Source organism: Toxorhynchites rutilus, chromosome 3 (genome assembly GCF_029784135.1).
Source record: "Toxorhynchites rutilus septentrionalis strain SRP chromosome 3, ASM2978413v1, whole genome shotgun sequence".
NCBI classification, from domain to species: Eukaryota; Metazoa; Arthropoda; class Insecta; order Diptera; family Culicidae; genus Toxorhynchites; species Toxorhynchites rutilus.
In genome coordinates, this window is record NC_073746.1 from 258,000,614 (window position 1) to 258,013,509 (window position 12,896).

General features: G+C 38.5%; 2 protein-coding genes across 7 annotated transcripts in view; one reads left to right on the forward strand and one right to left on the reverse strand.

Annotated features, from left to right (window-relative positions):
- LOC129775807 (E3 ubiquitin-protein ligase TRIM33-like) overlaps nt 1-3,818 on the reverse strand; it is an 88,603-nt gene extending 84,785 nt beyond the window's left edge. The window contains exons 1-2 of one of the 6 annotated variants that reach the window (XM_055780913.1): nt 3,523-3,817; nt 2,785-3,027 (exon numbers count right to left, since the gene is read on the reverse strand). In XM_055780913.1, coding sequence (XP_055636888.1) covers nt 2,785-2,952 — 168 coding nt within the window. In that variant the 5' untranslated portion in view covers nt 2,953-3,027; nt 3,523-3,817. Of the gene's footprint in view, nt 1-2,784 lie in introns of all 6 variants that reach the window. The other 5 variants (XM_055780917.1, XM_055780915.1, XM_055780912.1 and 2 more) reach the window with 5 other exon arrangements.
- A 6,041-nt stretch (nt 3,819-9,859) lies between these two features.
- Nucleotides 9,860-10,647, forward strand: LOC129777531 (DNA polymerase zeta subunit 2). Its single transcript, XM_055783846.1, has 2 exons — nt 9,860-9,993; nt 10,046-10,647. Exons 1-2 carry the CDS (start codon nt 9,903-9,905, stop codon nt 10,618-10,620), a joined length of 666 nt encoding a protein of 221 aa, XP_055639821.1. The 5' UTR covers nt 9,860-9,902; the 3' UTR covers nt 10,621-10,647.
- The last annotated feature ends 2,249 nt before the right edge of the window (nt 10,648-12,896 follow it).

Here is a 12,896-nt window from a genome sequence, read left to right on the forward strand (position 1 = left end):
AGAAAATTTCCAACCCGAAAAACCGGTGACCGATCGGGATTTAAGCCCAAAACCTATGTGCGTATCAGCCGTGAGCTTACAAAAAAAAATCCCGCTTAACTAGATTCTCGATAACAGTCTACTAATATGATCGCGCCCGAGCTCAGACAGCTGAGCAAGCCCAAGCCTAATTCTAGTCGGAACTTCAGGTCCATCTACTAATCCAAGACATTTCAAGAAAATTTCCAGCGATTTTTTCCACCGATCGGGAATTAGACTCAATACCTATGTGCGTTTCATCTTACTATCTTTTATGAAGACCATCAATTACTTAAAATATTTGTTTTTTGAGACTTCAACATTAAATCCTACGGTAGGATATTTTACTGTGTTTGCAACTAGCCATGAGTGTAATGAAAGAGAAATACAAAGCCTAAATGAGAAATGCCCTCTCTCGACGTGTTTGGAAAAGGTGACACTACAATACTTGTACGCTAACTGTGCTAAACCCAGTTATCGAATTATCACTAACTCACTAACTAGGCTGACATGTCAAACGTCAAAAAAACTGAGGGGAACACCAACGATTTTTATTCGATTGGCACTGAAAACAAACTCGTACGCTTGTGATCGTTACAAATTTAATAAAGGTAATTGTCTGTACAGTAACGTTTCTAATTGCATTTTCTCAGCGTTAAACATCCTGAAATTGGATATACAAAAGGTTCCCACCAAAATTTCATACAACTCCATCAAGTGTTTTTGTAATGCGAAAATAATCTCAAATTATATTTGAATGTCCCTCACATATGGGATTGGGGAAAAAGAAATGTCGTATATTGTCAACACTTAAACATATCTTGTGTTGTACTTATCGCATCGGGTCATACTATAAGGCTATTTAAAGACGACAATCTGTGCTACAAGTGTCGTTTTTACAGTGTTGTGATTGTCCTTTTCAGTCTCTAGTTATAGCGCGTCAAAGATGGGGTCCACCAAGCAAGAAATTCACTATATTTTACGTTTTTACTACCTACGAGGTAAAACTGCAACGAAGGCGGCCGAAAAAAATCGTGTAGTTTATGGACCCGATACTGTAACGATTCGCACAGCACAGCGTTGGTTTGATCGATTTCGTTCTGGTGTAGTGGCTGTCGAAGATACACACCGTACTGGTAGGCCAATCGTCGTGGAAACCGATAAAATCGTTGAAATCATCCAAGTAGACCGGCATATGAGTACTCGTTCGATTGGCCAGGAACTGGGTATAGACCATAAAACCGTTTGGAACCATTTGCAGAAGATTGGATTCCAAAAAAAGCTAGATGTATGGGTGCCACACGAGTTGACGCAAAAAAATCTTTTAGACCGAATCAACGCCTGCGATGAACTGCTGAAACGGAACGAACTCGACCCATTTTTGAAGAAGATGATCGCCAAACTCGGATTGACGGCCAGAAAGGTTTTGCTGTGTGTTTGGTGGGATTGGAAGGGAATCATCCACTATGAGCTGCTGAACCATGGCCAGACCCTCAACTCGGTTCTCTACTGTGAGCAGCTTGACCGTTTGAAGCAGGCGATTGACCAGAAGCGGCCAGAAATGATCAATAGGAATGGTGTTGTTTTCCACCAGGACAACGCTCGGCCTCACACATCTTTGATGACCCGCCAGAAGCTACGGGAGCTCGGATGGGATGTCCTATTGCACTCACCGTATAGTTCGGACCTGGCTCCAAGTGATTATCATCTCTTCCGGTCCATGCAAAACGCTCTTGGTGATACTAAGTTGGCTCAAAAGAGGCTTGCGAAGACTGGCTGTCTGAGTTTTTTGTGAATAAGGAGTTGGGTTTTATAAGGGAAGATAATGAATTGCCGCATATTTGGCGCATATTTGACTTAAATTGGATAATTTCAAGTATGTTAAATAAAGCGTCGAATTTCGATCAGAAATACGACATTTCTTTTTCCCCAACCCTATATTTTGACAGACAAATTGAATATGATGTCTCTTATTTATGCATTGATACTGCGGCCCAGTTACCGCACGCACAGTTAGCGAACGACAAAGGCATTCAAAGACAGCCGAGAAAAGGTGACCTCTTCAACTGTCAAAACATTGACAAAATAGAAGAAATGGTGCTCGTAAATCGTCATTTAAGTTTGAAGCGGCTAGCCCATGGATAAAATATCTTTCACGAAACCGTTCGTCATATTTTAATTGATGTTTTGGACATGACAAAACTCGCAGCGCAACTAGTGCGAAAAGAGCTAAATTTTCTTTAAAAATTTCATCGCAATCATGTGGCTTGAGACATGCTTGAACGATCAAATTCTGATCCCACGTGCATCCAACGCATATTTACTTGCGACGAGACATAGATATGGCCTTTTCCTATTTCCGAAACTTAAATTAACGCTTCGTGAGAACCGTTTTGACAGCATTTAAGACAACAAAAAACGAATTCGCTGCCTGAATGGCAATTCCTAAATACAAAAATGAATAAAATGAAAATGAATGAAAAGTGTTTCGATGACTGGATTGTTTGTTGGAAAATGTGTATCGCTTCAGAAGTGGCCAATTTTGAAGGCTATAATATAAATTTAGATGATAAATTAAGCACTTTCTAAATTATTTTGAATTCTTTTAAAGCAGTTTTATTCCTTTGACCTTTTTTACTTAACCATCCTGTGTTTGGAAGCTCATTGACAATGCGAATGATGCGAACAGACTTCATCAATGAATAAGAGTTTATTTTCAATGATTTTTTTACACTTATCAGATAAAGCAACCCATCGCAAGCCTACCTTATTTTCCACACTATCGCACAGATTTGCTGTACCCTTGTCAGAACTTTCGAACAGTTCCTGTTTGATATTTTCCGGTAGCAGCGGCAGGAAATCGTTCATCGGGTCCACCAGGTCATCAGTTTCCATGTTAGTGGCAGTCGAAGGCCCCGATGTCTGGGATGCCATTTTACAAACACTCGAGAGACGTCTATTGCCAGTTATCCAATTCCGATCGCAGTTCAATTTTCCCCAACTTTATACCTGTGCAAAATAATGCTTCAGACAATCAGATTTCACTTGTTTTTCGAAAACATTGTTGCTTTCGCTATATCCTTTACTTTCATAGGAGAAAGGTGGCCTACTTCAGTTTTCCACGGAAAATTCTTCCACCCAAAAAACTCACACCATTAAAAACAAAACGTGCACACATAGATCGATACGCACACTACTGAATTCACTTTGCACACGTACGCAGCGCTAAGAGAAAGATGGCCGCTAGATTCGGTATCCAAAGCGAAAAGATTTTCCCCCAGGGAGAAGCTCAATTTGCACAACAAACTTCTTTTGATTGGGACCGGCACTTGGCATTTAGTTTCACGCTATATACACAGGCTTTTTTAAAGCTTATACACTGCAATATTGAACCCGTGAAGTTTTCAATCCATTTTCAGACGGCAAACCATTGAATAATTACAAGAAAGCTCCGTCCCGTACAAAACTTATTTTTTCCTTGTTGCCATTTTTCCAACCATTTACCTCACACCAGACGAGATGCTAATGATTTATGTTCATTTTTTGGACATTATCATGCTCCACTTAAACGCAAAAAATCGCATTTTGCCATTCATTAGGGTATTTCTTCAACACAGACGGAAAATGGTAAAACTTGCAGATTTTTTCCCCATCGAATCTGGATTCTAGAAAAGGTAACAGGCTCAACACACGAGCAAGAAGATCAGCACCCGACGCGACGTTTAACCGCAGACAAACGAATGTGTTCTGCGAGTGAGCGAAAAGCAAGCAAGCGAACAGTGATCGGGCGAGAGTGGATAAACAGCGCCGGCACACATACTAGCACAATCGACGATTCATCCAGGCGAGGGCACTACTGGAAAAAATAAAGCAGCATCACAACCAAAATGTTTGTCATTTACTACAGGATTGCTAAATTTTTTGTATTGTACACCAAATTACTCAAGATAAATTACCAGAATCACGGTGTTCAGTATAGAACTCGTTACAATTCAGACTTTTGCAATCCTTGTTCTGTCGTTTGGATTAATAAAGCTCTCCTATCTGTTTTTTCAAAATCAATTTTGTGTGCTATATAAAAAAATCTTGCATACCTTTGCTATTTGCTATATATGTTAAATTATTTTGGTACTCAAGACTGTCAAGTGAAATCAGGGTACGTTTATGACAAGGTAGTCTGGACTGACTAGTACATCAACAATAGTGAGGCTGTGACGTTAGCTTTGCAAGTATCATGGGACGGTATAAAAAATTTGTCGAAATAAGTTTATTTCTTTTGTATTTTAGCTTAATGTATATATATTTATTCATTGGAGCCTAGGGGAAATTGTGGTTCGGCAATTCGAATTGAAGCTTCCTGAAGCTTTCTCTAGCACTCCGATACCTCTTGCTGCAGTGCTTTAATTAAGCTATCAGAATCGGCCGAATCGCTAGGTTTCTCATCAGAGATATTGATGGTGCTGCTTCCGCTTTCATTTGATGGAAAATCCCTCTCGGGATAGTCATGTCTCCTCCCATTAGAAAACTGTACCGATTCTGCGTATGTTACGGATGTTTTTGATAGATTTAACTCTTGCTTTATGCCAGTCAAGACCTTTCGGTGAGCCTTCCGGTTTTAATTTCACGAGGCATGAAAATCGTTGGCCTTTCTGACAGGAGGAACAGTTAAAAATAAACTATTTTGTGTACTAGTTGTATAATCTGAATTTGTTTAATTTTATCTGTTTACCTGTTCGGTCCCCAATGACCAAACGCTCAGGCATCAGGGTGCCACACATTGAGCCATAGAGTAGTCTGAAAATGAAAATATTTTATATATATACCTTCGCAGTCGAGCCGACTAATTTCAAAAAGCAGCACAGAAACAACACATCCTGAGTAATAGTTTCGTTATTTTAATTTTAATGGTTCACTAACTCCTCCACTTCACGTATTATTGACGTATTTTCAAAAAAAAAAGCAAAACACGTAATATTCGCAACAAAAAAAACACTGCTGCTTTCGCTGCTTTCCGTCAAAGCTAAGATGTTATAGTTGAGAGTGTATAAGTGAATCGTGTCGTTACACACTTCGAGTCCAGATTACCTTGTCAAAAACGTACCCTGAAGATTATCTGTCTTCAGTACGAACTGCAAGTATTTGGATCGTTGTTTAGTAGTTCAATTCGAACTCAAGTAATGGCAGAACAGTAATTCTGATCGATCGTTCCACCTTATTATTATAACATTGGTTTATAGAACCACTTTCCCCCAATCTATTGGCGATCTAACGTACAAATCTACACCTAGGCGGCGCTGCGGTGAAAGTGATGATGATTTAAAATTTTGCCATGTGAGCTTATGGAAGGTTTGTAGATCTTTCCATAAATTACAATGTTATAACTATAAAAGATTATTTGATTGCGATGAGTTTGTAAGAAATTTTATTCTGCGCACTTTTATATATAACATGTTATTTATTTACTTCTTTCAGTAGTGAAAACTATAAAAATGTTGACAATGGTTGAATTAAAGAAGGAAATTCGAGAGCACAATCAAACACAAGTAGAAAAATGCACGATTCCTGCATATGAGAACTACTTTGGAAAGCCCGGAAATAAAATATACGTGATTTGTTTTTGAGTTTTAGGTTACATTAGCATCATTTTCTTAGTTCAAAAACAAAATCCAGATGTCTCACCGATCGTTTACGTTTTGCGTTAGATCGCCAATTAGCGAATTCGTTTTTAAAACTGAGTCAGTGCCAAACTGACTCTGTAATAAAAAGCGTCTTCAGTTTCACGAATGCGGTGGTTTGTTGGTGTGCGTTACATAGTCTGATTTGTTTATATTTGTTACGACAAATGTACAGTGTCGACGTCTGGTGGGGATATTAGTGTTTGGGAGGTAAATTATTCTCTATCAGATCAGAAGGCTAAGTGCAAAAAAATATAAAAGTTTGAATGAAAAGTTTTACTTCATATTGTTTAATTGTTAGGTAATGTAGTTTGACACTCACTTAACCATTTGTCGATACATTTCCTGTTTGTTCCACAAATAGTTTTTTTTTCCTTGTTGGGTGTGAACCACTGCGTTCATTAGTTTGAACTATTGTGGTATGCCCCATTTTTGTACTACGCTTCAAGCTTATCTACTGCTTATTGATGAAGAAGTAGACTGAAAGCTATAGCGAGATAGGTGCCAATCAGGAATAATCTGTTTGATAAAATTTATAGTCCTGATCGGCGACACAGACCAAACTTCTTTGGGCTCCAGAACAGCCTTATCAAGGTGTTGAAGTCTGCGTCTCCGCATTTGCAGAGCAAATGTTCCGAGGTTTCGCTTTCGGCATTACAAAAGCGACAAATATGATCTTGCACTAAACCTATGTTTTTGAGATGGTATTTACTCGGACAGTGTCCTGTTATAAGACCAGTGAATGTGCTGAGGTCTTTCTTATTAGGACTCAGCAATTGTTGAATAATTTTAATACTCGGCGTGATAAATTTTTTTGACTGGTTGAGTTGTACAGCCATCCAGTTGGCCATTACTTTCCGGTCTTCCCATTTCTTCAGCTCACTCTTCAACACACATTCAGAAATTCCACAGAATGGTTCTGGACCAGTGAAGGGTGAGCTTGAGCCGCGTCTTGCGAGTTCATCTGCTTGTTCATTTCCCTCTATACCGCAATGGCCAGGAATCCAGTACAGTTGTACCGAACTTCTCTGACACAGTTGTCGTAAAAGGCAAATGCATTCCCAGACAATTTTTGAATAGCACTTGAAAGTATTGAGGGCTTTAAGTGCTGCTTGACTGTCTGAGAAGATGCAAATGTTAGCATGTCTATAATTTCTTTTAAGGCAGACATTTATACATTCTATTATTGCAGCTACTTCTGCCTGGAAAACTGTTGGCCAGTTCCCCATAGCTACAGAAATTTTTATTCTGGGACCATACACTCCAGCACCTGTTCTGTTACCCATTTTCGACCCATCGGTATAGAACAGGATTGAACCATTACGAAAATCGGGACCACCCTCATCCCATACTGAACGAGAAAGTTCGATCACTCTGTATGGAATGTCATAATTGGTCCTTGGTTCCATCCAATCGCTGTTCATCTCTGAGGTTGGTCCAACGGGTAAGAGATTCAGGATACTCAAGTGACCAGTTTTGTCCCCGTCTAATATTTTTTTATATCTTTTTAGCTTTAGAGCGCTTCTATTAGCCTCCAGCTGAACATGTTGACCCAAAGGTAACAAGTGAAGGATAGCCTCCAATGCCTTTGAGGGTGTGCTTCGCATTGCTCCTGTTACAGCAACGCATGCCAGTCGTTGGAGTTTGTTTAGCTTTTTTGTAACTACAGTCTCCTTAGTCTTTGACCACCATACTAATGAGGCATAGGTTATCCTAGGCCGCACAATTGCTGTATAGACCCACATAACCATTTTTGGTTTAAGGCCCCATGTTCTGCCTTTCATTTTAGAACATGCCCATAGGACAATGTTGGCCTTACTGATAATTGCATCTAAGTGTGCGTTCCAGTTTAGTTTAGCGTCTAGGATTACGCCTAGATATTGCAATGAAACGCTGAATTTTATTTCCTCTCCTCCAAGATTTAGAGTCTGCAGATGCAGTTTCTTCTTTCTGGTGAAAGGAACAATTGTTGTTTTTGAGGCATTTATGCTCAGACCTTCTTTGATACACCATAATTGTGTAAGGTTTAAGGCCATCTGCATCTTGCTCGATATCACATCGTCGAATTTGCCACGTAGCATTATGACTAAATCATCAGCAAAACCCACGGTTTCGAAACCATTCGCCTCCAAACACACAAATCCACAAATAGTTACTATTATAATATAAAATCATCATTAGACACAGTTTTCGTTCAATATGTTTTTGCGATATCGGAATAAACCCTTATTTCATCACATTAAATAAATATTCGATACGTTAAAGTAAATTTTCATTCATAATTTTGATTTTGAAAGCAGATTTATTCCACCTGAGTATCCATCATTATTTTCGCCTCCCAATGAAAGCACACGTAGCTTAATGCCGTCTACTCGAATATACTCATCAAAATAAGAATCCGAATTGGATTACGATTCCAATAATACAAAAGCAAAAGCAGCAGGTTTTCCATTTTCATAGTCTTTATTTTCAGATTTTCCAAAACAATACTCGGAACTTGACAGTTCAGTATAGTTGTATTGGTGAACTCGAGTGTCAACCCGTGAAACATCTCAGTGCGAAACTAACAGCTTTCGGGGCGAACTAGTACGACACTGAATGCGAAACTGAGTAAATAAAAAAACGTTTTGACAGCAGTTAGGCCATCTACACACTAGGCAACCTAAGTTGGAAAGCAACTTAACGAATCTGTCAAAAAAGTTGAGAACATGTGTAATCAAATGGGAGCATACACACTAGGCAACTGGCAACTTTGGTCGGACCAACTTTTTCGATTCAACCTAGCATGTCGAGTCGCGCGCGATGTGTGTTGGCAACCTTTTCGTTCAATTGATGTTGACATTTCGATTTCTGCGTTCGTTGAGTTTCGGTATTTGTCAGTTGCAATACCAAACATTGTTTCCAAAATTGAACTAGTTTACAAAAACACGAATGAAATGTAAGGATTTTACTCATTTGATATACAATTTCATATACCGCATGACACGATTCACTAGAATGATGCATCTTCAATCTATCTACGAATGAAATAGAGGGAGAGAGAACAGAACCATAGCTGAGCACAGTCCCGGTGATGCTTCAATGGATGCTGATTTAACCACTACCAAGATCATGTCGGAGGTGATACATGAGAACAGTACGGCACTACTGCGAGAATTTAACAAACATTCGAATTCGCTAGCGATAAAATGTTCAACATGAATGTTTCAATTTCATCATTTGTTTTTGTTTTATGTGAAATATTATTAAAGTCGCCTGCCCAAGAGCAACACGTTATATTTTCTTGTCTTTTTCATGCAATCACTAAATTTGTAGTGATGATGATTATCTGTTTCATGCAGTTGATATGAATATTGGACTGAATTGGAAGCATTTTTCTACACAAATGTTGTACTATAAAGCTGCTCGTTTTTATATCAATGAGAGTGTTGAAAAGTTACGTATATATTGACGCTTTTGATTTTATTTCTTTTCGTTCGAATTAAGGAAAAATCTAAGCATAACAGATTTTTTGAAAACAAACTGTTTTATTAATAATTCGCTTTCCATATGATTTCCTGGGGTAATTGAAGAAATGACATCTCAGCTAGCGTAATGACGTGTGATGCATGATGACGGATGAAAACTTAACGATTTTATCACCTTTGAGTTGCCTCAATGTGCAGAGCTGAGTTGGAGATCCGATTGACATCGCCAACATAGATCGGGTTGCGGTTGCGTAATGTGTAGATGGCCTTAGTGCGGCACTGGGGTTGAAACTGAACAAAAACGAATTCGCTATATTATTTCTCTGAGTGTACCCTTAGAAAAATCCTCGGTCGAAAACTACTAAATACATTTGGTAATGCAAAATTAGTAGAATGTACAAATTTTTTGTACATATTGTCAACAAACCCGCATCCCTACCAGAGTTTAGTATATTTTACTCGATAACATTAGTAAGCTTGGATATTGTCATATCTGAAAATTGGTGAGAAAAGCGCGTATTAACCATTTTCATTGTTCCCATAAGGCAATACGGAGATATAATAAGGATATAATTCTGATACGTGCATTTTCGGCGAGAAAATGTAGCCGATATTGGGCTTCCGAATCATGGTTCTGCTTGACATATGTGTTTATTAGTACGGTCGAAAATGACTATAGATTGGTAGTATTTACCAAAAAATTCGTTATATTTACTAATTATTTCTCTCAGTGTAGTCGCAAATGTCAAATTACTCTCTGAGAATTGATTTTTTGTTTGTTTTGGAGATTATCTCAATATGTAATACAATGTCTACCAAAGATACGAGCCTAGGTAATAGATACATTTGAAATGAATCGCTAATAATAATGGTTTTTCTCTCTAGAAACGGATATCATTATCGAGCTGCTGGAAATATACATCAACTCAATACTATTCGCTCGTGAACTCTACCCGGCTGCAATTTTCCGCGAACGCAAGGCTTACAACATACCTCTGAGGATTTCAATTTTCAAACCGTTGAACGAATATCTGGAGAAAACATTGCTCACTGCACGTGAATTGAAGCAATTGCACAAGCTCACTAAAGTAGAAATATTGATCTACAAGGATGAGACGATTTGTTTGGAAAGTTACGTGTTCGAGCTGGAAGACCGAGAATTTCCTCTCGAAACGGACGATCATTCTATCGAGCTAGAAGCACAAGTTCGCAAATCCTTATTGAACCTGGACAGCCAACTGAAGGGCTTAAGAAAGTTACCTTCAGACGCAACATTCAAAGTTTTACTGCATACAACCGAAGCGGCTTTCGCTCGGATTGAGCATGATCCTCAACTACAAAATTATCCGTTCGTACAGGAGACTAGTCAGGAATTGAAACATACAACGAACACTCAGCTATTGCCCGTATCTCACACAACAACCGTAGGGATTCAATTATATGTCGAAGAGTATCTATGAAGGAAAATTATATTGTAACATTAATGACGCATGTTATAGATTGTTTCAACCCGAAAGTATGTTCATACGCCATGAGCAAGATGTATAGGTGGAGCAGATGGTAGAGTTTGCAAGCGTAGTGTGCTTGATAGCATGCGCTGCCATAACTACTTCTCGAATCGTGACGTCAATATTTTTGTTTACATTCAATTACCTCCCACATCCATGCAAAAACGCTATTTTCAGTAAGTTTCTTATCAATTAAAATATAAATATATATTTTTCTCGGAATTGCCACTGAATATGAGTATAATATGACAGTGGAGATTTGTGGAATCATGTCGAAAATGAATAAAAATGGTATTTTTGTGTGTTTTTCACTCTCTCCATTATAGAAACAAAGAAATTTTCATCATTTTCGAGATAATATGACAATATTTTCAAAGCTCACAATGTCGGTGCATGTGTTTTGAGAAAATAGGGCCCTTGTTAAAAACTGTAAATAACAATTCAATGAAATTCCGAATATTAGCTAATAAGGGTGGATTTAGACTAGTGATATATTCATGTGAAGAAATATGATGAGATTTATAGAAATCGCATCAACCGTTTACACTAGCGTGAACTTCTATAATGAATATATTCATATCTTAGGTGAATTTATTCACCTGAAGTAGAACTGCATCCAACTTTAGTGATTTCTCACCAGTGAGAAATTCACAAGCGTTTACATATGCTGAATTTATTCAAGGGGAATGCTGCTACACAAAAACACCTGTCTTTCGGTTGTAACAAAAACTGAACCACACGCGACAAGATTCACTTCAATTCTGATCTGTATTTCTAAATACAATATATCACAATGGTTTGCTGCTATTTGTTTGTTGCTATTGTGCTAAACATAAAACTGGTCCTTCGAGCCGGATAGGACCTTCGGATAAGGAAGTGTCCTGTAAACGTTCAGTGAAAATGCCTAATTAAGGCGCGATAAGCGCCTCGCGGCATAAATCGCTATAAAGTGAACGATAGCGCGCGGTGAATAGCGTCTTAGCGATACGCCATTATTTCTGGCACGTGTTTAATCGCCATTGTTCTGACACGAGTGATCATTGTAGTGCAACTTTCTCACCAAGAATTCCTCATTTTGTATCTTGCACATCGTGTGGCGTGAAACAAAGCTAACCGTTAGCCACATCAGTTATCGCGTGTGAACGAATGACCTGAAAGAAAAAGGCTGATTCGATATTGTTCGCATATAGCTGTGATCGACAGCACGGTGGTCTCGAGTGCGATAAAAAAGCGGTGAGAAAATGGCGGAAGAAGTGAAAATGTATGAAGAGTGGCATCAGAAGAAGGAGAACATACTGGATTCTGTGGCGCTGCACTGTGGCTTCCAATTACAGCAAGGAGGAGCAACGAAAGGGACAAGTGGATGCTTGGGCTGAGAAGCTGGAGAAGTTTTACGACGAGTTCCATCGTGTCGCTGTCAAGCTGGAGGCGCTATCAACCGAGAAAAATCCGATCGATCTGAAGGGTGAGCGAAAGAAATTTGACAGTAGATATTGGGCCTGATCACGAACATCACTGTCACAAACGCTTTCACGTCACTTACACTTCACTTAATCTTTTTGTATCTATCATCATTGTCACGTGTCAAAATAATCTCCGTGAAGTGAAAGAGTTCATTCCCGTTGTCAGTTGCATAATTTCGGGCGTTTGAACGTTATGTTGGTTACATAATTTCCGACGTTTGAACGTTATGTAAGTAAAATAAATAAGTGTATGAAATAATATTCCATTTAATCGAACGTATGTTTTAGAATGACAAGTTTGCGATTATACCTCGATGATTTCAATGCCAACTATTCGGACTCATTCCATGAATCATTTGCTTGGTGCGGTAGTTTGCTCAATTAAACCCTGGTTTAAAGATGAGGAAGAATACTAGGTTGCTCTTGAATAATGTAGTTGCTGAACACATGGGAATGTAATTTTATTTCCTCTTTCTATAAATTACTCTAGATATAAAGCATGACTGTCATGAGTTTAATAATCGATATCTCGCATACTCTTGTACTCAGCTCTGTCTTACTCGTTTGAATAGTGAGAAGTATTTAGTATAGGTCAACGTTAAAACCGTTTTTTAAGAACCGTTTCCACAATTTTGATGAATGATAATATCTTCTATTGATTCGCTATCCAACTCTTGACGAGTAAAGTTCAGTGTCGTTATTGTGCGTTGCCACTTTTACTATTGTGCGATTGGTATAGTGTACGAGTGAAGGTCATTGCTGTCC